Consider the following 27095-nt stretch of genomic DNA (forward strand, 5'->3'; position numbering starts at 1 on the left):
AATCTTGCTCGCACGAACTGGTCGATCCCGTGCATGGTGTCTACAATGACGAGGTCCAGAACACGGGAGCAAATCTATCGAGTTCTCGGATCCACTCAAAGGATTAAGGGTTATAGATATGAGAATACTGGTCAATCCAGCGCATATCTTTTACGATGACGAAGTTCTAGACAAAGAGATCAAGCTCTTAGAGTCATCCAGCCGACGGACGAGGAATTAAGAACTTGAAGGCACTAGTCCACTAAGTGCATATCATCTACTATGACGAAGACAGGACACTGAAAGGGGTTACCGAGCTCTCGGATTCCAGATTCCAGTCAAAAACTGGTCAATTCACCGCATAGTGCCTGATACGAGGCAGATTCGGTAATCAAGTTCTTCGATTCGATTCTCTCAACCAATTGCGGATTGGAGATGAATCAAGTCCTGGTCAACTCGGTGCATATTGTCTAAAATGATGATAGCTAGGACAGCAAAAGCAGAGGTATCTGGTTCTCGGCTTTTCTAATCCCATGCAGGACTACAGGCATAAGAGTACTGGTCCATCCCGCGCATATTGTGTACGATGACAATGGTCTGGACGCAGAAACAAAGCTATCAGGTTTGCTGATTCTGTCAGCCGGGCAAGGATCACAGCCATAAAAGTGCCAGTCCATCCTGCGCATGGTGTCTACAATGAGGAGGTTTGCCGTAGAACCATGATTCAAGCTCTCGGGTTCTCCTAGCCGACTAAGGCTACGTTCATCCCGCGCATATTTTCTATCATGACAAAGATCTTGACATAGACTCTACAATGCTTAGGTTAGAGGTGAGAAAGCTCCTGAGTCGAACACTCCGCCAGAAACTACCTCCACATTATGTCTTGTCTACGGGGAGGCCTTTGACAAGGAAAGTTCTGTACCTCTACTATAATGTCGAGGACAACTGGATCTAGCTGCATGGACCCTGCGAAAGATCTGATATGACTCGTCGAGACACCCAACGTGGCGTCGATTATCGCGTGACGTATCACTCGCAACGGGTCCAGGGCAGACCAGTTTTCGCCTGCTCTGTGTCTCGCCCCAGAGCCTTCTGTCTCCCTGGTATGGATAGTTAATCGAGGCGATGCCTCGAATGGAGATCTGTGTTCAATGACATCTACCCATCCCCAAGCGGGAAAGCAACCACTTTTCGGAATATCTGTGCGCTACTCAGGTTGATGAGACCCCAAAGCACTGGAAGTTGAAGAAGCTCGGTCTGAGGGGATAATATGCTGTAGCATTAGGGGTTCTGTGGATTCAAGGAAGACAGGGGGGGGGGGGGGGGGGGCATGAAGATTATCCGGCATAAAAGTTACTGGAAGTAAAGCTCCAATGATGAGCATGAGCTACATTAGCAAGATGACCTGGTTTCATCCATCTCACAGGATGTGATGTACAAATTACGCAACGATGCATGTTGTCAGCCTCAATAGCCAGTCTACTCACCGCCCGCCACGGTCATGTTGTTTAGTTCCTCGCCCAGATAGTCTCGCGTCGCTGGATTCATCACACATGCACGTCCTTGGGACATGTACACCTTTTCGTGATCAGATAGCTTACTATTCTGTGTTCAATTCAGTCTAAATCAGACAATCCTTTTCAATAATGAGTCCAGATCTCTGAGTGGTTTCGATGAGTTGTCAATCTACCCGGCGAAGGAGGGGTATGTGCATGTTTGCCTCATCAGACATCAATGCATCGATTTGTACTATGCACTTGACACATGGATCTGTAGGAAATGCGGGGCGATGTGCAGATTAACTTGAGACATTACGATTTGTCATATGAGAATCGACATGGTGTCATCGACTATTGGGTATAGTTCAGTTGGGGTAGGCTTCTGATTCGTAGGCCCACTCCCCCGGGTGGAGTAATGTGGTATCCACGGGCATCTTTTTGAAGTGTCAGACACAGATGGCGGAGCTGGACATGACTGCCCGAGTGTGGAGTTTGCTTTTTGGATGTGACAGGCATGACTTGACTCGGGAACCTTGAAGTCTTCCGTTTTCAGCTCATGCCGTCCGTTTTCAGCTAGAATCTTGAGGTGCAGTGGGGAGGGGGCAGAGAAGACTGGTGAAACGTGATAACTCACTAAGAACTGACAGGTATAAATAAAACCATCCTCTTCAAGTGAGACGCACCCACGAGCTTTCCTCTGCACTGCAACCATCCGCTCCGCCCTCACATAGCGGTGCTTCAAACAACAAACTTACTCCGCGCACTCCTACCGCCTGGGAAGCCTGAAACAATGTCAAATTCCGATGATAATACTCGTTCGTACTCCGGGATAACCACTATCCTGATCTACTGCGAAGAGAGATTGACTTGTATATGACTTGATAGTTCACTACGAGGAGAGATTTTTTGGCGTTACGTGTCTGAACCGCTTATCCATCTCAGCCTTATGGAGGCAAGCACGAACGGCAAAGGACTGACGCAGTCGAGTATCGAAATAGAAGCTCGGAACTCTCATCGTACGTGGCTGCCTGTTTGAAGCCCATCCGCTAGTATTGCGTACTCATGCATCAATCGGCTTGGATTTCTTTAGATCAAGGGTGACGTCGACAAGATTTCGGGGAACATTAACGGCAAGATCGGTGTCAAGGCTTTCGGAACGTATAAATCTCTGAAACCGTTCGCTGGCAATATCCACGACGGGGTTCATGACAAATTCGCCACGGGTGTCGGCTTTGGGGACAGCTCATTTTCCATCGGCATCGAAGACGGTGCAGTCAAGGCTCAGGCCAACCTCTGGGAGAAAGGGGTCAACATCACTCTGTTCAAGCTTGAGCAACTGCCTACCACATGGCGCGGTATGTGTTTTCTTTGTTTCGTTATTCCTTGATTTGATTTGTTCTTTCTTTAGGGGGAGGCGAGAGCGGAGACGGCTAACTCGCGACGCGACAACCCCAGGATTCATGCAATACGATCCCAATGAGAGAGGTAATGACGAAACCTGGGCGATATTCGTCGTAGACGGCCAGAATTACATTTTCAAACTGGGCCCGCTCTTCCCCTGCAGCTTGCTGAATACAGAGAGACCTGTCGCGGCGACCGGTATCACGAAATTCGGCGGGCAACGGGGCAGCGTCCCGGAGGGTATGTATGTAGCAACGTTTCGGCGGAGTGAGTTCCGAATCTCGCTCGATGGCGACAAAGTATTGATCACAGGTGTAATCTCGTCGGAGCCGCGGTATATCGAATGGATCACGAAGGAGAACGAGTGCGCTACCATCCAAGGGCGTTTTGACTTCATCCAGGTGAGTCGTAAAGACAAGTCGGGTTGAGGTCCCAGGGCCAAGACATGCCGAGAGATGAAAGGAGGATGCACCGATCAATGCTGAGATCGTTCTTCGGGGCCTCTACCCTAAACTCTCCTTTGTTTTAGACAGGGAGTGAGCTTTCCTTCCTTGCATCTCATTTGAACTTGCGCAGCGCTACTTGCTAGCTTCGGGCGATCCATTTGATTTTGTGGGTTATTAGTAGTAGCAGGACTTCTGGTGGGCGCGAATGTACTCAAGCAACACGATATATGGAACCAGAGGTAGTTTGGAGCGAATTGAGCCCCTGGCACTATGAAGCTAAAGTGCATTGAGTAAGTTACTCTGCTCTACACTTATGGATGTTGTTGATATCCACCTCTTGATCCGGTCCTAGTATTCTTCCGGCATCCGTAAGCTGGCCAGCCTCCTATTTCATCCATCCATCCCTCTATCCAAAACAGAATCGATAGACAATCAATAACCCTATCGAATGTTTCTTGGCTCTTCTGATCTCCGAGCAACTTTTTTCTTTACCTCACTAGGCATTTTGCCCACTACTATTCGTATATGTCGAAGCGGTGTTTCCCGCTTACTCATCGCGCTTCCCTCGTGGCGGTTAATCTACTCCGAGGCAGCTCAGCCACACCGTACCTTGACTGACATATCTTGACCTGGCAATTGAACGATCTCCACAGCGTCGCGAGCACACACATGACTAATGTTGCTCCTCCAGCGACTGCCCCTGGCTTCGCGACGTACCATCTTCTCCTTCGCCAAGAAGTCGCTCTGGCGATCACCGCCATAGCCAGGGCCTCCAATTCCTCAGCAGGAACTCGTCGATGAGGAGCTGTGCCCTGACTATGATTCAGCAGCATATTACCCAGCAAAGCCTGGGAAGATCCTAGCACAGAGGTTTCATTGCTTTTCAAGATAGGCTGGGGATCGCAATCAACAGTCTGGCTCGCCCGCGACATTTCCAAGTTCCGATGGCAACCTGAAGAGACGGTGGCCCTGAAAATCATCAACAGCAACGACGGTGACAGTGCCCTGCATGAAAGGGAGATTGAAAAGCACGTCTCGCAACAGAATCCGGAGCATCGTTGGGGGGTGATTCTCCGGACGTGTCTGGATGACTTCGAGATTCCGGGTCCGCAGGGAAAGCACATGTGCCTCGTATACGAGCCGATGCGAGAGCCACTCTGAATCTTGTAGAAGCGCTTCGTTGATCGCAAGCTTCCCCTGCCCATTGCCAAAGCCTACATCTACTTTCTCCTCGTGGGTCTCGATTCTCTTCACTCAGAGTGCAAGGTTGTCCACACAGGTGAGTACGAATCGGAATCTTTCCATTTCGATAGTAGAGACATAAATAATTTAATCTATCCACTAGATCTGAAGCTAGAAAATATTCTGCTAAGCTTTGAGAACGAAAACATCCTAACCAATTTTGTCAAACGACAACAGCCGAGGCAGTATAAGATTGATGGCGAAAGTGGTCGGACCATCTACCGCTGCTGTAACGACTTTGGGCCCCTTGATGCAAAAGAGATCAAGAATATGGTCCCCAAAATCTCGGACTTTGGGCTCGTAACAAGACTCGACGAACTGCCTTCTTATGATGGAATGGTAGGAAAGCAACTGGGCATTTACCCCATTCAACCAGATTACCGTGCTCCCGAGGTGATCCTTGGCTGTGGTTGAGATTTCAAGACGGATATCTAGAGCCTGGTCGTGCTAGTAATACACCCTTATTGCGAGGACTATAGACACTAGGATCTAGTGGTTTGTGGTTGGCGAAACATTATCGAATATGCCTGGGCTTAGGGGGGACCTGTTGCAGCCACTCAGCAAATCTGGAATTCTCTTGCCAAAGTATTCTTACTGTAGTAGCGGTGGCCGCCGACTAAACCCCTCTGGAAATTCCCTAGAGAGCTGACTAGATACAGTACTTCCTGGTCTTCACACCCCCTCCCCCTCCCCCTCCCCCAGCTTATCCTACCCCCGGGAAGCTTTCCCCTGAAGCTTTTCTGTCCCCCTTCAGAGCATTTCCCAATCACGTGACCATTACAGCCCTATCCTGGGGTAGCCATAGATCCACGCTTTCTCTTGTTCTTTTCCTTATTGAAGCCCTCCAGGTGATAGACAGATCTTTCGAGGCCTTCTCAGCGTAGGCATAGGGGATGTATTCATTCGATAGGTGGTGATTGTAGGACCTACGCCCTTGGCTCTCCTCAGTAAGCTGAGTGGATATGTTTGTTCGAAGAATGGCGGTCGTCAGGCTGCTCACTGAGGAGAGCCAAGGGGGGCGTGGGCATAGGAGGTAGGAGGTTTATTCATCTGAGGGGTGGCAGTTTCAGGGTCTTCCACCCTTGGCCCTCCTGAGTGAGCAGTGTCGGGAATGTTTTTGCTTGGAGGGTGGTGGTTGTAGGGCTGCTCACTGAGAAGAGCCAGGGGCATGAGCGTAGGAGGTGTATTTGGTGGTGATTGTTCGGTTCGAACGGTGGTATTCGTAGGTCTACACGTCTTCTTGTTCTTCTCTCTGGTAAGTCCCTGGCCCCGGGCGATTGACAGATCTCGCGAGGCCTTCTCAGCGTAGGCATAAAGGATGTATTCGCTCGATGGGTGAGGGTCGTAGGACTTACGCCCTCAGATCTCCTCAGTGGACAGAGGGAATTTGTTTGCTTGGATGATAGTGGTTGTAAACGGTGTACTGCGGAGAGCCAAGGGCGTGGACGTAGGAAGTGTATTCGGTGGTAGTTTGGTTCGAAGGGTGGTATTCGTAGATCCACGCAACTTCTTGTTCTACTCCTTGGTGAAGCCCTTGCCCCAGGTGATAGAAAGATTTGGCCAGGTCTTCCCGACGTAGTTATTGGGGATGTTTTCATTCGACGGGTGGTGGTCGCAGAACCCTCGCCCTTGGCTCTCCTCAGTGAGCAGCGTTGAAAATGTGTTTGCTTGGAGGGTGGTGATCGTAAGGCTGTTCATTGAGGAGAGACAAGGACGCAGGATGAACACCAGTATGCTTCTTCCTGGGGGAGCTGTTGCCATGAGCAAGGCTGATGCTCGCAGAAAAAGTCTTCCTCTAGCAGCAAGTGCTGCCTTCTTCGAGTTGGATTCGAAGTTCTCACACGGTCAAATTGAAGTTTAATGGACAGGCTGAAACATGACTCAAAGCATTTGCTGAAGGGAAGTAGTGTACAACTCATCAAGAAGGCGTTTGTTGATTGTGGGGGAACAAGTAAGCAGGCGAGGAAGAACGGAGGGAGGGAGTGAGAAAGGGAAAGAAAAGAAAAAGAGAAGAGGCCGGTGTATAGTAGCTACAGTAGACTAGCTACTCATACCAAACAACCGCCGCCAACTTCGCAGCATCTATCTATGAAACTCACTACCGCTCAAGATCGCTCGCATCATTTTTCCTGAAACTGGACATTATGACCCTGAGTACCTTACGGTAAGTCAACACCACAATTCAACAGCAGGGTGACTCCTCTCTCATCGAACATAGCCTTCTCCAATCTCATGCAGCAGAGACCTTCCACATTCGAATCCAATGTACGCACTACCGGGGTGCTACTGGTAATACACAGACAGCAACATGTCTCGCTTTCAAATTCTTCGTCCACGACGAGCAATAGGATGAGGGGTATAGTACAAGAAATCCCAGCTGCTCTTGCGCATTGTGCGACGGTATTGCCTCCCAACTAAGTATGATTTGTTTCGCCGTGTAGGGTCACTCTCTCGATCCGAGCTTTCACAAAACAACCGACGCACCTCCCCGGAGCTCGCCATCGTTGGATCAAGCCCTCCGCGAGGCCCAGAGGGATCGAAAGTGGCCTTCTTCTTCCACTTTGAGTCTTCGAGATCCATCCCCGCCCCAAGGTCTAGCCATTTGGTAATGATCACTGCCTTGCCATCCTTGCCACAGTCCTCAAGGGAAATCTGAAACTCGACCTCGCAAAGTGAGCACCGCATATATCCCGCAGCGGAAGACGGTTGCTCGTCCAGAGAAGAGAATCCCCGCTGCTGGACAACAGATCGAATGGCGTCCATTACCGCCGCAGTGCCCAGCTTCTGCCCTCCGCAAATGAACAGACGATGGAACACTGAAAGAGGAACATCATTGTCCCAGTCGGCGAAGACGATGTCGTCATCATGAAATAGCACCCACTGCTGTATCTGCAGAATTAGCGATAGTGGTGTCGAGCGAGCCCCAGCAGGCACGTAGACCCGTCCTTCCACTGACAACAAAGTCGTTCTGGCGGGGTCTTCCGGATAGTCAACCACCTCGGTGTAGGCCAATGACTCGGAACTGATCCCCCAGCGGCCGCCACACGAGTGGTTCTGCAGCACGGCGGCCAGGTGGCAGTGTTGGAACCTGTACTCGCTGGGCAGGCAGTGGACCCTAACGAACCACATTAGCGAAGGCAGTGGACCATCACCCCGGTACAGAAATGGAGCTCCCAGGTCCGGGCATTTTGTGAAGATAATCTGATCAGTCGCTGGGGGGAGGACGTCTGTGATAGAATGCAGTCTTGCACAATAGTGGCAACAGAACATCCGAGGGAAGTCTCGGACTAGCCGGTTGAGGGCAGCGAGGGCTAACGACTTGTTGCGCCGCACTGGGCTCAGGTCGCAGAGACCTGTCGTGAAGTGATGTAGTGTTCGGCTGCAGAGACCTAAGCAGATGGTATCGACGATGGCCAAATAGTCTGTGATCTGCAGTAGCAGTTCAGGCGGTAGCAATTCCAGGTCAGAAAGTCGCTTGTTGTATGGGCGGCTGCGTAAGAGACGAAATGGCCGAGAAAGCCAGTCTTTGAAGCCCTTCATGATGGTTTCAGCTACGTGAGGCTATCCTTCGACACCCTCAAACTTAGACGGCTCTGTGCTGTATCTATCCTTAATCGGGCGATAAGACACTCCGTTGATCGTATAATACTTTCTTTCGAACTTGAAGGAGAAAAGAATCCTCTAAGCGGTAACCGGAGCTATATCCCGTACACAGCCACCAAAGTGAGTTCATCGGGGACCAACTACCATAATCGCATGTTGTCATCTGCGCAATTTCCGCTCCTCCCACGGTGCACCTTTCACCCTTTCACCATTCAACAACGCCTTTATTCCCTCCTTCGATCTCCATGAGCAGTCTATATGGTCAACAACATTCGGATCGAGGCCTGAAACACCAACCACATGAGCTTGGACACCTTTACGATTGAAGAGCAGGGTGAGTGCGCAGCTGAGCATGCCACGAATAACGTCGACATCCCCGAAAGCAGCAGCAGCGGTAGCAGCAGTTCTCCATCAGAACCAACGCTCTCAAGGTTCGAGCTCCTCCCGCCGGAGCTTCTGCTCTGCGTCAAGAGTCTTTTGGGGGATATAGATGCCATCCACTTGGGTATGTGCAGCCAGACTCTGCGGAAGAAGGTCTCCCAGTCTCCCAGCACAGAGGAGCTGAAGAAGGTCGGTCAACTATTTCCTTTCCCCCTCTTTGATTTCCCCTATTCCTTCACTAACCCCAAAACTCATTCTCTAGGCTAGTACTTCCGCCCCAGCTCAAAGCACACTAGAAACGGTCATCATCTGGCTCGGCGTCTTCCACCCGGAAATCGAAATCCTGCGCCTCACGGGTCTCATCCTCCGCGACTGCACCCAATCACTCCAAGAGCCAGCCCCATCTAAAAAGACTGGGGTTGCTCTCCTCAAGACCATGATCGAGACCCAGAGGGCCCAGCTGCGCCTGGACGAGGAGTCGTTGCGCCGGCTGCGGGAGCTGGTGCAGGTGAACCAGCGCCAGAGCGCGCAGCTCGACGAGATCATTCGACTTCTGAAGGCGGCTTTAGACGGCCGAGACACGGTCTCGGAGGTTGGCGAAGTTGGATAGCTTTCAATTGGGGCGGGGGGATACTGTGGTTGTTCTGTCTTGGAGAAGATCACGAGAGGGATTGGGTGCTGAACGCGGCGGGACAATTACAGGCTCCTATACAGGCATCGTAGGAATGTTGCTCAATCAAATGCTCTCAGACCATTCTACAATGTCTTCAGCTTAGTGTGTTTGGTTCGCCGTGAAGCCGATGTCCGGCACAGAAGTCCTAAAGTCTACTTTGTTTCCGATAGTCCGAATACACCTCCCCTACCCTCTGCAGAAACTTCAATGATCCCGGTAAACCCATTCGGACGAACCAACAGCTACCGCACCTGTACTGAAATCAGTATTGGAGATACTACTAACTTCTACGTAACTCTCCTCTTATCCTTTATTGGCCCAGGTTGCTCAATTACATCTATATTACAAGTCTGGTTCTACTATCAATTCAATTCAATTCATGTTCTATATACCTGAGGAGCCTCGCGAGAGCTCTCAGCCCGCCTATTGCGGCACAGCTATGAAGGTGGTTGGACCTAAGAACATGTCCGATATGCCCTGTAACTCCTCAACCATCGAAAAGGCCTCCCTAACACTCAGAATCAACGGATCTCCCTAAAAAACAAATATATCGGCCCTGCGGCAGTTCCCTGTCCCGTTGTCTGTTCCATCTCTTGTTCTGCACCTTCCCTGTAACTCCCTCGGGCTGGTTGTGCCAATTACACAGCGTCTTCAGCGCTTGCTCTCCCTCGGTATCCGCGGCCGATATCCGCTGAACATGGCTTTGCGGCGCGCTGTATGCCGCGTGCACTCAAGCAGGACGAGCTTTGGTGTCTGCAAGAGGGCTTGCTCGCACGACCGGTTCTACTATCAAAGCCTCGCTTTCCCCTTTGCTTTCTTTGCTTTCTTTGCTATCTGTGCTATCTGTGCTATCTGTGCTATCTCATATTCACTTGGTTCTAACCGGTTACACGCTACGAGTATAAATTTGGTTTGGTAGACAGCCTGAGAAGTCCACTGTTGTCATCAGCTGGATCGAAACCCACCAAGCCACAGCGAGACAAGATCCAGAAAAGACAAAAGCAGCAAGGTAGCAGGCAGAAAAGAAATAAGAAGATACTATTGGTCACGAAACTCCCTCCCGGGCCTTATGCCCACCCAAAAACTCCATACGACCAACACCTTCGGTTCTTACCGTACAGAGGCGCGTGCATTATATGCCCATCCATTTGCACAAAGAACCTAATTTTCAACCAACCTACACATATCAAGACAATGACTTCACCTGCTCCTTCCACCGCTGCTCCACCACATCCAAACCAACCCACTTTTTCATCGTCCCATCGAAGAACCCCAGCGGCAGGAGCCCCGCAATCCAGGCAATCCTCGCGAGCTTGCCGCGCCAGATCCAATACGGCGGACTGCGCTTACTGAGGTCGCGAACCACCCGCTTCGCCCACGCCGCGGCCGGAGTGTCATTCTCGGGATCGGTATTGGTCAAGGCGCGTTCCACGGTGTCCTTGGCCACATTGTACAGGGACGAAGCGGGCAGGGTCGGGTGCGGCGCCTTATCGTGGAAGGTGGACTGCACCGCGCCGGTGACGAGGTTGACCACCTTGATGCCGAAGGGCTCGAGCTCCAGCCGCAGGGTCTCGGTGAAACTGGAGGCGGCCGCCTTTGAAGCATTGTAGGCCCCAGCGAAGGGCCCGGTGGCGCCAATGGTGCCGGAGATGGAGGTGTGGTTGACGAGCAGGGTCGGACCGCCGTTGCCACCGGTCTGGGCCGACTTCAGGAGCAAGGGGAGGAAGGCCTGGGCGACGCTGATCAGCGACCAGACGTTGAGCTCGAACAGCTCCCGCGCGATCGGGATCTCGATGTCCATGACGGGCATGGAGTACCCGCCACCGGCGTTGTTGATCAGCGCGTCCAGAAACCCGTCCGTCAGCTCCTGGACGCGGGCGACGCAGGCACGGATCGACTCGTCGGACAACGTGTCCAGGAGGATCGTCTCGATGCCCGCTTTCTCGGCCTCCTTGAGCTTCGCGGGGTTGCGGGCCGTGGCGAAGACGCGCCAGCCGGCTTGGTGGAATTGGAGCGCGAGGGCAGATCCTAGACTGCCGTCGGAGCAGCCGGTGATGAGGATACTGCGCTTTGATGGCATTCTAGAGGTGCTTGTTTGCTAGAGGTGCTTGTTTGCTGGAAGGGTGAAGTGAAGGTGAAGTGATCGCCGAGCTGCTTCTTGCGAGGGTCTCAGGGTAGGAGACGATGGGGGCGATTAAATGCAGGGTGCAAGCCCAGCTCGCGTGAGCTGATCCCTGCTCGCCTTCGTAGAAGAGATTATTGCATCCATGATCTGACAAAGAATGAACATCGTGTACAGCACTTGTCGATGGTTGTCAACACCAGCACAGGAACAATACTAAGGATCGGTGGGGACAATACAATATCACCGAGTGTCTGCCAAGCAAGGAAGACGAGATCACCCCACGATAACAAAGACATCAACACGAGTACTAGCCACTGCTGACCGGGTCGATGTTATTTCCATTTTCATCCACCCAGCTGTTTGGGTGAGTTCGTGAGTGAGATTGAAGCGGATGCACAGAAACGGAGGGAAAGAGAGAGAGTGTGTGTGAGTGAGTGAGAGTGAGAGTGAGAGTGAGAGTCAGTCTGCCTTCCTCCGCTTGCTTACTCCCCTGCTTATTTAATCCCCCACCACCAGCAATTCCTCCCAGCGACTGCTTCAAATCCCACTGCGGAATATCTGTTACTCTTCAATTTGACCATGTTCTGCGGCCGGAGATTCCCATCTATCCAGGGAGTACATCGTGTCTTCTCACTTACAACCACTCCCTCTATCACGAACGACCATGTGAGTAACTTTCTGATGGTACTGTACAGTTCTGATGAAGTCTGGAAGTATGCTGATAGTCTCAACCGGTTCTACTTTGACGTCTTCATCTATTCGTGCGAATGCTACTTGAAGGAGTCCTTCTATCAATGCCTCTCCGGCGTCGAGGCACGAATGCACAATGCGATCCGGTAAATCCTCCCGTCCTCATCAGCCGTCCTCATCCAAGTTTCCACGTTGTGCAACGTCCGCGGAAGTAACCAAAGAGGCAAGAATGATGCTGATGAAAGACCCTTCTCGGTCAATGATTCCGGTAATCATGAACCTCCCCTCGGTGATCTCACTGTAGTCTCATTACGAGATTGCCTGTTACTATATAATAATCCGGACTGGGCCACGAGGATCTGGCGCTGCTCCTGGTAAAAAAACCCCCCCAAATAACCCATATCATACAATGGCATTCGGATCAGCATATCGCCTCGACCAGCCCGGTGAGCAATTTCTCAACATCTACTCGGCGCCACGCGCCTGTATTACCAGCGCCTTGCGGCTTTACCGAGCCCGATGTCAAACGCAGCAACCACCACCACCACCACCGCGTTACCAGCCACCGCCATCGTCACAGCCCCTCTGGAACTTACTACCGCCAGAGATCGTCCGCCTGATCCTCCTGAGCCTCGATATGATCACGCTTGATACCATACGGCTAGTCAACACCACGATCCAACAACAGGTAGACTCCTCCCTCTTCGAATACAGCCTTCTCCGCACCCACGCGGTCCCAACCCTCAAGGTCCTCGACCTGACCCAGTGTACACACCACTTCTCGATCCAGCAACTCTACCACGAATTCAGCCATCCGCAATGCCGAACCTGCTCCGACTTCGGGCCCTATCTCTATCTTCCGACCCTCTCGCGGGCGTGTTTCCAGTGCATCATGAACCACTACCGAGACCAGGTCACCTCCTTCGAGCACGTGCTCCAGATCTACCGGCTCCGGCTCGCCGACTGCCACCATCTTCCGGTCGTCTACCCCTTCATGAACCTGCGGGACAACCGGCCCGTGCCACCGGTGCTGCTCGTCGACGTGGCGCAGGCCGAGGCCCTGCATCTGCAGCACGGCGGCGGGGGTCTCCCGCGGCTGCCGTGGGGGGGACTGTCGTCGGCGGGTCCGAGATCCCGGCAGCCCAGTTTCCCGCAGCAAGCGCTGCCGGTCGTGGCATTCCCGTACTGGGACCCGCGCGCCCGCGTCGCCGAGTCCGGTGTCTACTGTTACGGGTGCACGCTGTTCTGGGAGAATGGCCGAGCCCAAGGATGGGGGGACCTGCATAACTGGGCGGACTACTGTGCGTGGATTGCCCGACGGAAGGCGTCGTGGACCGAGGGGTTGGCCGCGCGTTCCGGGTCCCGGATCTGCTCGAGCACCTCCGCTCGTGTCCGCATGTGGTCAAGCGGTATAGGCTGGGAAAACGGGCGCATCGGTTCAATAGGCCGGTCGGGAGGGTCTTTCGTGTGCCGATTCAGAGCGAGGGCCAGGCTGTGAGACGGTCGGCGCGGCTGCGAGAGAAGGGGAAGAAGGGGAGGGGAAGAAGTAAGAAGCCGACGAAGGGGTGACAAGCAGTTGGCTTGGAGAGGCGGGGGCGATCCCGGGGGCTGTCCCAGCGACTTGGATTACTATACAGTCTGCAAATGTTGGAATCTGTATCTTGGTTGTCATGGTTGGGAGAAGAGAACTCGCAGTTCAGTTTTTCAGATGTACTGTACTTCGTACCGGCTGACTTGAGACGAGCATCGATTTCGCAGGATAGGAATCAGATCGAACGGTGGGCTTGAGACAATCAGTAGACGCTGGCGCGAAGCGATTAGGTTTACTGATGGATGTAGGCGTCCTCGCACCACTAGCACACTAAGAATCGTGAAGAAGCGCGAGGTGACAGCTGATCTTATCTTGCTCGTGGCAGACTGCGAGAGCATAAAACAGCCCAACTACTGTACGGTACATTATCCGAAACGATCCAGTTAACCAAACCCATCACGAGTCCCGAAACGGCCACATGGCTCTCGCCTCCTCCGAGGATCTTTCCCCGGCTGCCCGCTCAATCCACATCGCAAGCAGCTCCCGATTCTGCCTCCGCTTCTCCGCGACATCCAGCTGCGGCGCGATCCACCCGTCCGCATCGGTGTCCAGACACTCCAACGCGAGCTGCCGGACCTCATTCCACCCCTGATACTCCGCAAACTGACGTTCGTGTCGACGGACCTCTTCATCGCTGAACGAGTACGGGCAATTGCCCTGGAAGCCTAGCGCCGACCAATTCCGCCAAATCTCAATCAGACACTCGCGCAGCGGCACGATCCCCACCTCCGAGACTTCTCCACACCGGACGAACAGTTCCCGAAAGATGCGGGGGACGTTCATCATCGCGTCGTACGCGACGCGGTCATCGAGGAAGTTTGCGACCTCGTATGCTTTGGCAAGCTTGGCCTGTTCGAACTCCTGCAACGCCACCGCTTGGCTTTCTTCGTCGAGGTCGGTGAATCCATCCGGGAGTTTGGGGTCGATTAACCCCTTGCGGTAGTTTATTGGTGGTTTTAGGAAGATCGGCCACCGGGCTTGGAGGAATAGAGGGTGGCAGGACAAGGACTGGAAGTCGATCAGGGAGACGATTCGCGAGTTCTCGTCGGGAGCGACGAAGATGTTGCCCATGTGGAGGTCGGTGTGCCAGAGGGTGGGCTGGGCAGATTGCCCGATCAATGGGCGCAAGTCTATCAGCTGAAATACACTCGTTGCAGCTTCTAAGAGCTGGGTCTGGTCTTGAATGCTGCCTTGATGGAATGGCAGTCGGGGGGGTGAGGTTCGGTGCGTGATCCGCAATCCCTCGCGCTCTGCGATAGATGTTCCCGGGTCTGACAGTGTCCGCCCTGGCGATCGGTGAGCTAACGCAGAACACGATCTGTTGTGGTGAGGACGTACAAGGTCCATGGCTAACGCTTCCAGACCCGGGGGCAGCTGAATCTGTGGCTGCCACATACCACGAAGGATCGCACGAGGGCCCGACGCAATACTGCTCAGAAGAGTCTACGTCCACACACGCCGTGGCTGGTTGTATCCGGGCCGCATCAACCCTCCGATAGAGCCCCCCGTACGCAGGAAATGCAATGGCGGACAGTTGCGCCTCAGGCTTCGTCAGATTCCTGGTCAGCCCCAGCCTCGCGAGCTCCGCCATCCCCTCCCATCGTTCATACAGCGGGCACCCCGGCCGCCTTCTCCATGATGATTTACTCGGCTCCGATGGGGTCTGAACTGTCTGAAGACCAGGAGAGCACTCCTGGGACAGGGATGCTCGTATGGCTCTTAACTGGTACCCGATATAAGAACTAAGAAGGACTGTAAAGCTGAGAAAGGGGAAACATACCATACTGCACAACGGCGACCTCAGAGGCGGTAGTCAGGGCGGCTGGTCCAGAAATCCGATAAGGCATCTTCGCAATAACCTCATCGCCATTCTCCTTCGTCAGCAGAAGGGCTTTGCTGAACCCTCCCTCGAATTTTTCAATGGTTCTTATCGGAGAACGGTTTCCACCGGCAGGAGCAGCAATATCGCAGAGAGCGTCTATGTTGAATTTCAGGTATCGTCGACGGACCTGGGTTTCTTCGTCGATGAGGAAATGCCCATTGGTGTAGGTGAAGAGCTCTTCGCGGGCGATGGGTTTGCCTGGGAGGGTTAGGAGGGTTCACTACTAGATGTAATGTCCGTGGTTTGAACGTGATTCACCTCGACAGAGGATGGATAGTGGAGCTATTAGCTTTCGAGGCTTGGGATTGATGAGTGATCTACGGAAAGAAAGCATACTGGAGCTGGACTCTGCGCATGAATGGACAGAAATGGAGAGTTGGTAGTTGTTATGGATAGTTGCAGGGGGCGACGCAGTCGAGGATGAGGAAGCGCGGCATACCCTGCAGGGGACCATGCAGCTGACACTGGCGGGAATCACTCTTGGGGTTTTCCTTGGCCTTCGATGATGAAGTAGCTCGTCGATGTTTCTCTCCTCTCTTCCCACGTTACCATGTCTGCCAGTGATCGAACATAGCTGATGCTGACAGATCAACTGATTCGAGATCTTGCTAGTTGCACGATACGACGCGGCCTCAAGAGATCTGAGCCCTTAGTACTCATTGTATGAGACGACTGTCCTCAAAATAATATTTTAGATTCTCGCTCAGATCACAAGAATGATGACCCACAGGCACAGGCACAGGCACGAATGAGGAACCAAAAGCACAATGTATTCAGCATGTGAGAAAGGACGCCGCGCCATGCATGCATATCATGAACAACATATTCAACCCTACCAGGATCCAATCGAACAACTACCCCCAACCCCCAGCCGAAGGGCAGTATGGGAAGAACCTATCCATATCCCAGAACATCAAAATCCCTCCCCAACAGCCTTCTGCCCATGTCTCGTCCTCCGCCCCCCGCCCCACCCAGCATTCTCCAGCTCCCGGAACTCCGACACAAGCTGCTGATCCGCGAGGCCGGCAGCCTGGTTGCTATTCTTCTTCTTCGCCACAGCCTTCCCCGCCTGATGCAGGAACTGCTCGCGCATGGCCACGGCGTCCGGGTCCTCGTAGTCCAGCTGCGTCATGGCCGGCGGCTCGTTCTCGTCCTCCCCGCCCGCGTACTCATGCTCGTACTCGGACATGACCATGGAAGTGCTGGCGGTCCTGCCCTCCATGTCCAGGTACTCTAGCCGGGCGGCGGTGCTGTTCGCGCGGGAGAGGATGCCGCCGCTGTCCGCGGGGTGGTTGGAGTCGAAGATGGCGCTGCCACAGCCGTCGTCGTTGAGGGTGTCGATGGAGCTGGCGCGCGAGAACGAGAACGCCTTCGTCTGCGGGTGCTGGTCGAGGGAGCTGAGGCCGCCGCTGTTGGTGCGGCTCGAGGGCGCGCGTCCGAGGAGCGGTTTCCGGGCCCGGGAGCGCGGCCGGTCGGGGCCGTCCCCGGGTTCGGAGGCGCTGTGGGTGCGGGCCTGTTTCATGAGGCCGCTGACGGCGAGGTCGATGACGGATTGCGCCGTCGGGCCGGTAGATACATCGGAGATCTTGCGTTTGAGCGGTGAGGAGGTGGTGGGGGAGGCGGAGATCGGGTTCTTCTTTATGGGTGATTCTTTGACTGGGGTGGGAACTCGGGTGTGCTCGTCCGGCTTCGCTTGTGACGTTGGTTCGTGTTGAGGATGATGTTCATTCGCCTTGGTGTCGGTTGCTCGAGAAGAGTGACCCGTTCCATCGGCTCTTGATTTTGGTTGGCTGGTCCGGTTGGTGGTTAAGGATGGCCGGTTCTGCTCCGGATGCGAGCCAGCTCGCGTCTCCCGAGACTTGCCACTCTGGGTGGGTTGCTTTTGAATGAGATAGGGTTCGAAAGGCTGCTTTTTCTCGTGGCGAATAGAGGCCCAGAGCCAGTCCGCGGAGACTGCTGGGACTCCCCACTCCTGCGTGTGCCGTAGCTTGTCCTGGTTCACGGGGCTTGCGTCGTTGCATACGAGGACCGAAGCCTTGGGCGTCAGGTACTCATTGTATGTGGCGCCTAGAGGATTAGTCAAGGTCTAGTATGAAGCCGGAATGTCCCTTACCGATTAGATTGACAAGCTTGGACAAGTGCAAGAGATCGATACGGAAGAACCCGGTTGAGCACACCTTAAGGCCAGAGAATCCTACAACCGTCAGAACACAGTTTCAAAGCTTGAAGCGAGAGAGCTACCTTCGACCGGAAATGAGGGGATGGGCGTGTTTGCGACGTGGGACTCTGGAGGCACGAGTGTTTTCGCGTCAAGGCATCTCTCCAGCCACATATCCGTCACCACCTCGCATTCGAATGCCAGATCATCGGTGGAAGGGACCTGAGCTTTAGTCATCTTGAAGGGTACAATTGTGTAGAGACCGTGGCCGGTTTTCGGAATGTCGGATCGGGTGAATTCGCCCAAGGAGGCCACCAACTGTGCCCCGTTGAAAGATAGATGGTGTCGTAGCACATTTGTCTGCCAAACGTGTTAGTATCTAGCCCGATGGCATCTGTACTCCGAGACAGACCTGTTTCGACGAGAACCCATGTATGTAAAAGTAACAACCGTGCAAAAACCCTTCGTCCTTGCTAGCGACCGGCTCCGGGGGTGGCTGTGGTCGGGACTCTTGCACCTCCGCCATGGTCGTCTCGCTAGCGAACGACTTCACCTCCTGGAGTCCCGAGGTGGCTTTCCGCAGGGCCCGGGTCTCGCTCTGCTGGCTCCCCTTGGACCGGCCAAAGTCGCCCGCCTCGAACCCGATGCCAATGATATCGCCCCAGATGCCTTCGTTCTGGTCTCCCAGCTTCGTGCTCGCGATGCGCCGCAGTTTCCGGGGTCGGGGGTTATTTGACGGGTTCTCGTTGTCGGCCCCCGGCGCGGCCTTGGGCTTGGGCGCGGGCAAGGCTCGATGCCAGGCGCCAACGCCATGCTGCTCCGACGGCAGTTGCAGGTCGTACAGGGCCTCTTCCAGGACCATCCCCCGCTCGAGACTGTCGGTGAGCCACTTCATCGACACGATCTTGATCCCCCACTGCATCGCGAACTTGTACTTGTCCCCCTCGGTGCTCCGCGCGATCAGGTGGCTGGTGCCTTTCACGAGGTCTTTCCGAAACTCGGCGCCATGGGCCGTGACGGTGTCCTGGATGTAGTTCCGAACCGACACTAAGAACCGCAAAACAGAACGTTATTAGACGAAGTGCCCCTCCCCCCATCCCCGGCCGGATATGCGTCTCGTGTCTCGGAAACTACTCACTATCCTCAAACCCTGTGATGCAGATGGACAAGCCGCCGAAAACCGGGAATCGGTACGCGGCCTCCAGCGCGCGGATATCCGTGTCCCCGCCCTGCATCCACGACTGACGCACCGCCTCGACCCAGTCGGGCTTCAGGACCGTGACATCGGCCCGTTCCCGCGCGACGAATTTGTACTTGGGCGTGTTGACCTCGCCGATCAGCAGGTGGGTGACATCGGAGGTGAGATCGAACTTGTGGGTCGCTCCCATCTGGCTCGCGACGGTGGCGATTTCGGACTATTATTCTCGAGGGCAGGGGAAAGGATTAGCTGGATATGACCGTTGTTGTGTGTGTGCGTGTGGGAGAGCCATGACATCAAGGTGTGGGTGGGATTGGGGACTTTACCCGCTGCTCGGGGAGGATTGAAGTGAAGCAGAGGACCACCCCGGCGAGAGGATGCTCCTTGTCTATTCCAGATCATTGTGAGTCAGTGCTGAGCTTGCGATTGTACTGGTCAGAGAGAACTTACTTGCGCCCACAGTCTCAGCCATCGTTCATGGTCGCAGAGCAGAATGGACCTCCAGCATGTGCGATGGGGTGAATCTTGGTTTGCTTCCCCAACTTCGCGCCGGATCGCGCGCAAAGGCGATGCGTGGTCACGTGACCGGGTGGTATCAGTGGGTGCCCCTTTCACTCTATCTAGGCTTATGCTTGAGAAACGATGAATCTCTCTACTAAGAATACTAACCTTAATCACAGATCAGTTGACTCCAACATAACCCAAATTACAACCATGTCTCCTGCAGCACCAACTTTCACGTGCTTAGGGCACAATGGCTTATCGACATGTCACGTGCGATAAGGCCCGGAGTGGCGCGGGCGCGTATCCAACCAACAAAAACGCGCATATTTCCAGAGGTACGCGGATTACTTCCAATTCGAAAAAAAAAACCACTCCTCCCCCCTCCATCAATGATAGGATAGAAACCCACCTCCACAAGAACTTTCCCTCCGCGAGACCCCATCGGCCCCGAGAAGCCAGCATATGCACCTCGCCAGACACCAAGTACGGGCGTCATCGGGTTCATATCGTCAATTCACCACTTCCAATGGTCCATTATTGATACTACCGCGATCCGCCTCGAATCGACTCCTCCCCCCTCTTCAGTCGTCTTGCCGTCGACCATTGTCTTCGTCCGAACGAGGACCAACCCCTACGATGTTCCAGCGAGCTGCCAACCGATACCCCGCCGCGCCGGCGGCTCCGCTGCAATCCACGCTCGGTGCTCGCAGCAACAGCAGTGCCGCCCCGCTGCACAAACCGGTGGCACCGGCGGCCGCCGCGGCGTCGTCGTTAGGGGTCAAGCGGAAGATCGAGATGACCAGCACGCCATCGACGCTGGGGTCGCTGCACGACGAGGTGTACTTCGATGAGAACGACTTCGACGACGACGAGGATTTGGACTTCGAGGCTCCCGACCCATTCACTCGCCCCGTCGTCACCGCCGCCGCCACAGTTGCTGCGCAGATCGCCAGACCGCCCAAGATCTCGAAGCAACAGCCACAGAAGCAGGAGGAGGAGCAGGAGGAGGATATGATGGCGGGATACCCGAACCTGAGCAGCGCGTTCGCGGACGATAAGATCTCCGTCGTCGACCTGACGGAAACACCCACCCGCGATACGGCGTCGGCCGTGAAGTACCCCGATCTCCCTCCGATGCCCGTCGACGACAATCAGCCCCCCTCGAGCAGCATCCAGTACCCCTGGTCCTCGTCGCCCCCGTCCCACTTCCAGGCGCCTGCCAAGAAACCCCGGAAACTGCCATGGCTGGGCGAGGAGGACGAAGAGGATATGGGTCCCCGGAAGTCCGTGACGCCCGCGCGTCCGAAACAGACGGCTATCTGGAACAAGTCCGCGAGCGCGATCAAGGACGAGCAGAGGGAGCTCCGGCGGCAGAACAAGGAAATGAAGGCGCTCGTGACGGGCCAGCTGCCACCACCCCGTGCGCAGGTGGCGTCGATCTTCCTCAGTGACGAGCAACGACACGTTCTGGACGCCGTGGTGCAGCAGGGGAAGAGTATTTTCTTCACGGGATCGGCCGGAACGGGAAAGTCGGTGCTGATGCGAGAGATCATCAAGAAGCTACGGGACAAGTACAAGCGGGAACCGGATCGGGTCGCGGTAACAGCGTCGACCGGCCTCGCCGCTTGTAACATCGAGGGCGTGACGCTGCACAGCTTTGCAGGGATCGGCTTAGGCAAAGAGCCGGTGCCCGAACTGGTCAAGAAGGTCAGCGTCTAGTCCACTCGTCACAAGAACGACGGCGATGACATGGCTAACGGCGTAACAGATCAAGAAGAACCAAAAGGCGCGGAACCGCTGGCTGCGCACTAGGGTGCTCATCGTCGACGAAGTGTCCATGGTGGACGGCGACCTGTTCGACAAACTGGAGGAAGTGGCCCGACTGATCCGCAACAACGGCCGTCCGTTCGGAGGGATCCAGCTCGTCGTGACCGGCGATTTCTTCCAGCTGCCCCCGGTGCCTGAGGGCGGCAACCGCGAGGCCAAGTTCGCCTTCGCGGCCTCGACCTGGAACACCTCGATTCAACATACGATCCTGCTCACTCACATCTTCCGTCAGAAGGACCCGGAGTTCGCCGACATGCTGAACGAGATGCGACTGGGCAAATTGACCCCGCGCACGATCGAAACCTTCAAGCAGCTTTCTCGGCCGCTGAACTTCCACGACGCTCTCGAGGCTACTGAGCTGTAGGCTCTTTCTTTCCCTCTGTAAGACAAGACATGATATTGACAGCCGGCTAGATTCCCCACCCGGCAAGAGGTCGACCACGCGAACAGTGCGCGCATGAACCGACTCTCGGGCGAAGTGATGACCTTCAACGCGCAGGACACGGGGACGATCCAGGACCCGCAGTTCCGCGAGAAGCTCCTCTCCAACTGCATGGCGCCGCCGGTGATCCACCTGAAGAAGGGGGCGCAGGTGATGCTGATCAAGAACATGGAGGACACGCTGGTGAACGGGTCGATCGGGCGGGTGGTGGCGTTCATGGACGAGGCGACCTTCGACTACTACATCGAGAACGAGAACGAATTCTCGGGCGGGAATAAGGCCGATGGTGGGGAGGGGGACATTGACATCGACAACGACGACGCGATCATGGCGCGGGCCCGCAAGAAGCTCAAGCCGCTGGCCCACAAGGACGGCACGGCTGCCGCCGCCGTGACGACGCGCAAGTGGCCGCTGGTGTGCTTCGTGCAGCCCGACGGCACGGAGCGGCATCTGCTCTGCCAGCCCGAGACGTGGAAGATCGAGCTGCCCAACGGCGAGGTGCAGGCGCAGCGCCAGCAGGTGCCGCTGATCCTGGCGTGGGCGCTGTCCATCCACAAGGCGCAGGGCCAGACCCTGCAGCGCGTCAAGGTCGATCTGGGCAAGGTGTTCGAGAAGGGCCAGGCGTACGTCGCGCTGAGTCGCGCAACCTCCAAGGCGGGCCTGCAGGTTACGCGGTTCGAGCCCCGCAAGGTCATGGTCCACCCCCGGGTCATCGACTTCTACTCCAAGCTGGTCAGCATCACCGACGTCCTGAAGCCGAAGGCCGGGAAAGGGGCGGCCGCTGAACCGGAGGATGAGTTCGAGGAATACTACGGCTCGTTTTAGGGTCAGCGCAAACACGGGGGCTGTGCATTCTTAGTGCCACACATAATCTTATACTTGTCAAGGTCCGCGGGCTGGGTTCATGACTAATGATTACATTGATTGTGGAGAATTCGATATTTAGTGGGTGTTATATGGGTACTAGATTGAGTGAGATGGGCGTGGGGTAATTGCTGTACTGTAACATAGAGCGATAGTGATAAGAATCTGATCTTAGATGTCTCCATCCGTCCTCTTGGAAGGGAGTTTCCCGGAGCCATAGTAAATGGGCACTGACGTTTTGGGGAATGATATGCAATTGCAGCCTACCCAACCGCTACGCCCGTCATCAGTAACAAAACACAAATCCACACCCCTCACCTCCAATCATCCCAAGCAGATGACGTGAGGAAAACAAAAAGAGTGGCCCGAACCGCGATTCGAACGCGGGGCCTCTCGCATTTCAGATGTGGATCCCAAAGCGAGAATCATACCACTAGACCATCCGGGCTCTTATGATGTCACAAGCTGACTTGCTTGCCTCATCACCATTTGAACTTCAGACAGGTCGAGGAAAACAAAAACAAAAGAAACAAGGCCCGAGCCGCGGATCGAACGCGGGACCTCTCGCAGATATGCTTGGGTTTGGAATCCCTAAGCGAGAATCATACCACTAGACCACCCGGGCTTGATGATGTCATGGGCTGGATTTGTAGTCACATCAACGGGGCAATCCATTATTGTGTTGTTGTCTGTGAAGCGGTTGTACTTGGAGTTAGATGACAGATGACTGTATAAGTACTTGAGTCCTGCCACTTACCTATATTCGATGGAGAACTAATTACTTAGGATAGACTGGTGGGTAGGGCATACCGAGTATTGGTGCTCACCCCACAAATGGACTCTTGGAGAGCTCCGGCCGTGTGCAACATATATCAAGTACCGAGGTTGTCGATCATGGTCGTACACTCGTCCGCCGTCGTTCGATATATCAGTCCCCACGTTGGAGCTAATCATAGACCGAAAAACCTCTCTTATTCTTGAACACAGACCTACACAAAAGTGTCTGAATGGTCCACCCAGGCAAAAACCCGAAGGTGAAAGATCAACCACATCCATCTTGTGTACCACTTCGGGGTTCTCAGATTTGGATCTTTCTGGCTCCGAGTCCTTATTTTTTTTAAACGCATTTATTTCAGAGGGATCGATAGCCGTTCAGAGTTATGAGAATGGGTAGCTATACTGCAAACAATACCACTGGTGAATGAATGTCATGCTCAAGGATCCCGACTCCGGCCTTGCTATTACTACCTATCGCCTGCGTACTCGGCTTCTCGCATGAATATTGCTTTTAGAGCCCCCCCCCCCCCCCCTTGCCCTCGAGTGCATTGCACGTCTTGACCCAAGTGAGTGAGTAAATATCACCATTCTAGCCCGTGAAATGGTTCCTCACCGTTCATATGCCCAAAAAGAAATAACCCCAACTGCTTTCCAGTCCAGCCGCAGCTGCTCATCATCCCGAACGGGCAATTGTCGACGACACACCCAGCATCCGATAACAGTCCAAGTCGGTTTAGCCGAAACGGATAGGAGACTTATAGATTCTCTTTGACCTGGTCTGATCGGGCTGTTTGCGAACGCTACTTTCCCGTCTTCTTTTCTTCCCGCTACCTAGGTAGAGTCCCCGCACAAATTTGGCAACACCGCGAGTAATCATTTCGGTGATGTATCTCTCACCCCCCCCCCCTTTCTCGATCTGAGCCAACCGAAGCTATCAAAGTCGCGGCGCTACATCGTCTCTAAATCACGCGCCACCTGTTCCACGAGTGCTTCCTCGACCACCCCCCGCTGCCAAGTAATGCTGACTGTAAGAGGCCCCCCACGCACGCTCACACAATTGAACCCCAGTGCGGGACCAGTAACCATACCACATTGCGTAAAGACCACCTTCTCGAGCTCCAGGCCATTCCCCGCCACTGGAGCAACCATGGGGGCTCGGCCCAGGTTCGATAGCTCGTACGTATACTGCCTCTGTTGGCCGGGTTGATCTCGACAGTGCGAGAGGAGGTCTTCGATGCGGGCAAGCTGTCCCACCATGCTGCCATGAGGGTATTCGCGCACCGTTGTTCCTATGTCTCGGCCGAATGACTGGGCCAGTTCCACGATCGCGCGCTCCTCGGCGGCGGAGCCGTGCGCACACTGGTCCATCTCATCCAGCTGGGCACGGGGTACGTAGCTAGTCAAGTAGGAGATGTGGTTGACCATATCACCAGCAGATGCCTGGGTGTGCCGGCGCACCGAGAAGGGCGTCACGGCTCGAAAGCCGCGGTGGTCCTCGGCGATCCGACGGCGGAGAGAGGCACAGATCAACGCGTGTAGGAGTCCGGTCAGCGTGATGTTAGACCGCTTGCACCTTCCCAAGACGCCCGACAGCCTATCGGCTGGGATCGTCACCACTCGAACCATAGATTCGAAGCGCGCCGTTGGCCCCGGGGGTACAGCAGCCCCTGCCCACACTGGTTCGTAGCAGGATGGGGGAGCATCGCAGAGAGCGCAGGTACACGAGAGACAGGCCACACGCTCTTCAACGGGAGCTGGCGCCTCCAGGGTCTCACTGACGGCTATGGGCCAAGTTGGTGGCGAGGCTGATGCTGAGATATCGGGCAGGTTTTCCATCAGGGACTCGTGGAAGGATAAGCCGCTGAGCCCATCCGCAATAGCGTGGTGTGCAAGAAAGGCGATGTCAAGCCTCGCCAGAACAGCTTGATTCGTGTTCGGGCCGTTTTGGTCACGCAGGTGTTCTAACACGACAACCCTCCAGGCTGGTTTGTTACTGGGCCAGATTGCGCCGTGCCGGTCACCGAGAACCTGAGACAGTATAGTATCTGCTGTTGAATCACCCGATTCGTCACTCATTGACGTAGCATCACGGAAAGGGATAATCTCAAGCACATCCTCTCGGTCGATGTGATGCAATTGCTTGAACAGGGGGATGCCCGCGCTCTTCTCATCTGAGACGCCAAAACATAAACCAGGATGTTGTCGAACCGTTGCCTGGATGCTCCGTTCTAGAGCGAACCGAACGCGCAGAAGCAGCTCAGGGCTTTCCTTCAATGAGACAGAATACGCCGCTGTAACTCCAGCTGAGCGGTATTGCCCTAAAGCGTGTCGAGCGGAATAATACTGCCCCAATATGCCTAAAAGAACGCACACCTATTAGTATCCGATCGACAGTGACTTGCTCATTCTCGACCGGTAAAAGAGAGAGAAAAGAAAAATCAAAGAGATAGTGAGATCTTTAAGGAAGCTCCCAGAAAGAACCTTCAGATCTTCTCCTTGAGTAGAGGAACCCTACCTAGGGAGACTGGTGTATCGTCGCGCGTCATATTGTCGGGTTCGTGGTTGTTGTGGGTCCGTGAAGAGATACAAATTGAATGAACAAACTGGTTCGACGGGCTGAACTTGGTAAGTACGTATTACGGGCTTCCACAGCCCCACAAGGGTCGCGCTGCAGTGACTGCACTAATAACTGGGTGGTGCCTGTGGGGAGCCCGGAGGGCGCTTCGCAGGACGTAAAACAGTTGCGCTCTATTGCACCGAAAAGATCATCTACGGCAGCACCTGCAGCTATTCCATCGCAGATACAGGTTTAACAACTCGATAAAGAGTTGAGGTGTACGGGCTAGGATAGCATACTAACTGGGGTGATGGGTGAGTCTCAGATGGTTAAGCACAGCAGGAGCCGAAGTATATATGTATTGCCATCCCGCTCTTCCCCACTGAACATACAGTACCTGGCAGAACCATGGCGAACCAACAAGCAGGACCACCTGAACTAGCATTCCTCCCGTTTGGAAGGACCACAAAAGTCCAAGACTCGGTACTAGACCAGACGACAACAAGTAAATAAAGATAGCCACACCACCAAAAACATATAATATCATGTCCTGTTTGATACGGTACCCGAGCCGAAAAAAGGAACACAAAGCAAAAAGCAAAAAAGAAGTGGCCCGAACCGCGATTCGAACGCGGGGCCTCTCGCATTTAAGCTGTAATACCCAAAGCGAGAATCATACCACTAGACCATCCGGGCGCTTATATTATATTTGTATTTACCTGCTAAATATAACCTTAAAGTGTTTGCAGCCTTGAATATCACAGACTCACTCTGGAAGACCGCGTCGGGTTACATTGAGGCATACATAATACTATCAGCCAGCATATAACCACAGATACACTCATCTCCAATAAGACAGCCTAGCTAAGTGGCGTCAGGTTCCATGAAGGGTCGTAGATATCTGATCCTCTTTGACGCCCGTCTCCGCTGTGACGCTGCTGATGGCTGGGATGCTGTATCCACGAGCTCGCCTGGGTCTTTATCTTGATCCTTTACCTGCGTCAATACTCCTCTGCGTACGCCTAGATGAGAGGAAATGATGATGGAAAATTGACCACTATTCAGCAAGTTCCATGGACCCTGTAGCTCCATTCCGCGAAGTACAGTACAGTACAGTACAGTCCTACCTCCAACCCCACTACTGCAAAAAGATGACACAGCATCAACATCCATTCATGTGCAAAACCATAAACATCAAAGGCCATATATTCATCAACCAGATCATATGTTCACCACCGCCTATGTTCAGTACTATA

At 54.2% G+C, this 27095-nt stretch overlaps 8 protein-coding genes and 3 non-coding genes across 11 annotated transcripts; 3 read left to right on the plus strand and 8 right to left on the minus strand.

Annotated features, from left to right (window-relative positions):
* Positions 1-2825: 2825 nt before the first annotated feature.
* BO86DRAFT_383378 (kinase-like protein) lies at positions 2826-4981 on the plus strand (the record flags this gene model as incomplete). Its single annotated transcript, XM_025670837.1, has 7 exons — positions 2826-2833; positions 2887-3119; positions 3192-3280; positions 3678-3693; positions 4239-4456; positions 4496-4604; positions 4671-4981. The coding sequence occupies 7 exons, from the start codon at positions 2826-2828 to the stop codon at positions 4979-4981; spliced, it is 984 nt and encodes a 327-aa protein (XP_025522874.1).
* A 1905-nt stretch (positions 4982-6886) lies between these two features.
* On the minus strand, positions 6887-8107 carry BO86DRAFT_324370 (uncharacterized protein; the record flags this gene model as incomplete). The annotated part of the gene is made up of 1 exon (XM_025668471.1): positions 6887-8107. The coding sequence occupies one exon, from the start codon at positions 8105-8107 to the stop codon at positions 6887-6889; it is 1221 nt and encodes a 406-aa protein (XP_025522875.1).
* A 235-nt stretch (positions 8108-8342) lies between these two features.
* Positions 8343-9161, plus strand: BO86DRAFT_413473 (uncharacterized protein; the record flags this gene model as incomplete). The annotated part of the gene is made up of 2 exons (XM_025674744.1): positions 8343-8740; positions 8814-9161. Exons 1-2 carry the CDS (start codon positions 8471-8473, stop codon positions 9159-9161), a joined length of 618 nt encoding a protein of 205 aa, XP_025522876.1. The 5' UTR covers positions 8343-8470.
* An 892-nt stretch (positions 9162-10053) lies between these two features.
* On the minus strand, positions 10054-11796 carry BO86DRAFT_393038 (SDR family oxidoreductase). The gene has a single exon (XM_025672935.1). It carries the CDS (start codon positions 11302-11304, stop codon positions 10411-10413), a length of 894 nt encoding a protein of 297 aa, XP_025522877.1. The 5' UTR covers positions 11305-11796; the 3' UTR covers positions 10054-10410.
* Positions 11797-12162: 366 nt separating this feature from the next.
* BO86DRAFT_235282 (uncharacterized protein) lies at positions 12163-13640 on the plus strand. The gene is made up of 2 exons (XM_025667043.1): positions 12163-12185; positions 12309-13640. Exon 2 carries the CDS (start codon positions 12449-12451, stop codon positions 13535-13537), a length of 1089 nt encoding a protein of 362 aa, XP_025522878.1. The 5' UTR covers positions 12163-12185; positions 12309-12448; the 3' UTR covers positions 13538-13640.
* Positions 13641-14026: 386 nt separating this feature from the next.
* BO86DRAFT_404132 (uncharacterized protein) lies at positions 14027-15846 on the minus strand (the record flags this gene model as incomplete). The annotated part of the gene is made up of 4 exons (XM_025673978.1): positions 14027-14916; positions 14969-15298; positions 15411-15710; positions 15771-15846. The coding sequence occupies 4 exons, from the start codon at positions 15844-15846 to the stop codon at positions 14027-14029; spliced, it is 1596 nt and encodes a 531-aa protein (XP_025522879.1).
* A 375-nt stretch (positions 15847-16221) lies between these two features.
* BO86DRAFT_348305 (BRCT domain protein) lies at positions 16222-19385 on the minus strand. Its single transcript, XM_025669311.1, has 7 exons — positions 19319-19385; positions 19195-19256; positions 18809-19085; positions 18083-18717; positions 17754-18030; positions 17626-17706; positions 16222-17579 (listed from the first exon to the last, which is right to left on the minus strand). Exons 1-7 carry the CDS (start codon positions 19338-19340, stop codon positions 16426-16428), a joined length of 2508 nt encoding a protein of 835 aa, XP_025522880.1. The 5' UTR covers positions 19341-19385; the 3' UTR covers positions 16222-16425.
* A 3482-nt stretch (positions 19386-22867) lies between these two features.
* BO86DRAFT_t291 lies at positions 22868-22953 on the minus strand. The gene has a single exon. It is a non-coding gene; the product is annotated as a tRNA-Pro (tRNA).
* An 85-nt stretch (positions 22954-23038) lies between these two features.
* BO86DRAFT_t290 lies at positions 23039-23130 on the minus strand. The gene has a single exon. It is a non-coding gene; the product is annotated as a tRNA-Pro (tRNA).
* Positions 23131-24581: 1451 nt separating this feature from the next.
* Positions 24582-25613, minus strand: BO86DRAFT_270534 (uncharacterized protein; the record flags this gene model as incomplete). The annotated part of the gene is made up of 1 exon (XM_025667208.1): positions 24582-25613. A coding segment is annotated over one exon (1032 nt), but the record flags the coding sequence as incomplete, so codon positions are not given.
* Positions 25614-26449: 836 nt separating this feature from the next.
* On the minus strand, positions 26450-26535 carry BO86DRAFT_t289. Its single transcript has one exon. It is a non-coding gene; the product is annotated as a tRNA-Pro (tRNA).
* Positions 26536-27095: the final 560 nt, after the last annotated feature.

The sequence above is a fragment of the Aspergillus japonicus genome (assembly GCF_003184785.1).
Source record: "Aspergillus japonicus CBS 114.51 unplaced genomic scaffold BO86scaffold_83, whole genome shotgun sequence".
Lineage (NCBI taxonomy): Eukaryota > Fungi > Ascomycota > Eurotiomycetes > Eurotiales > Aspergillaceae > Aspergillus > Aspergillus japonicus.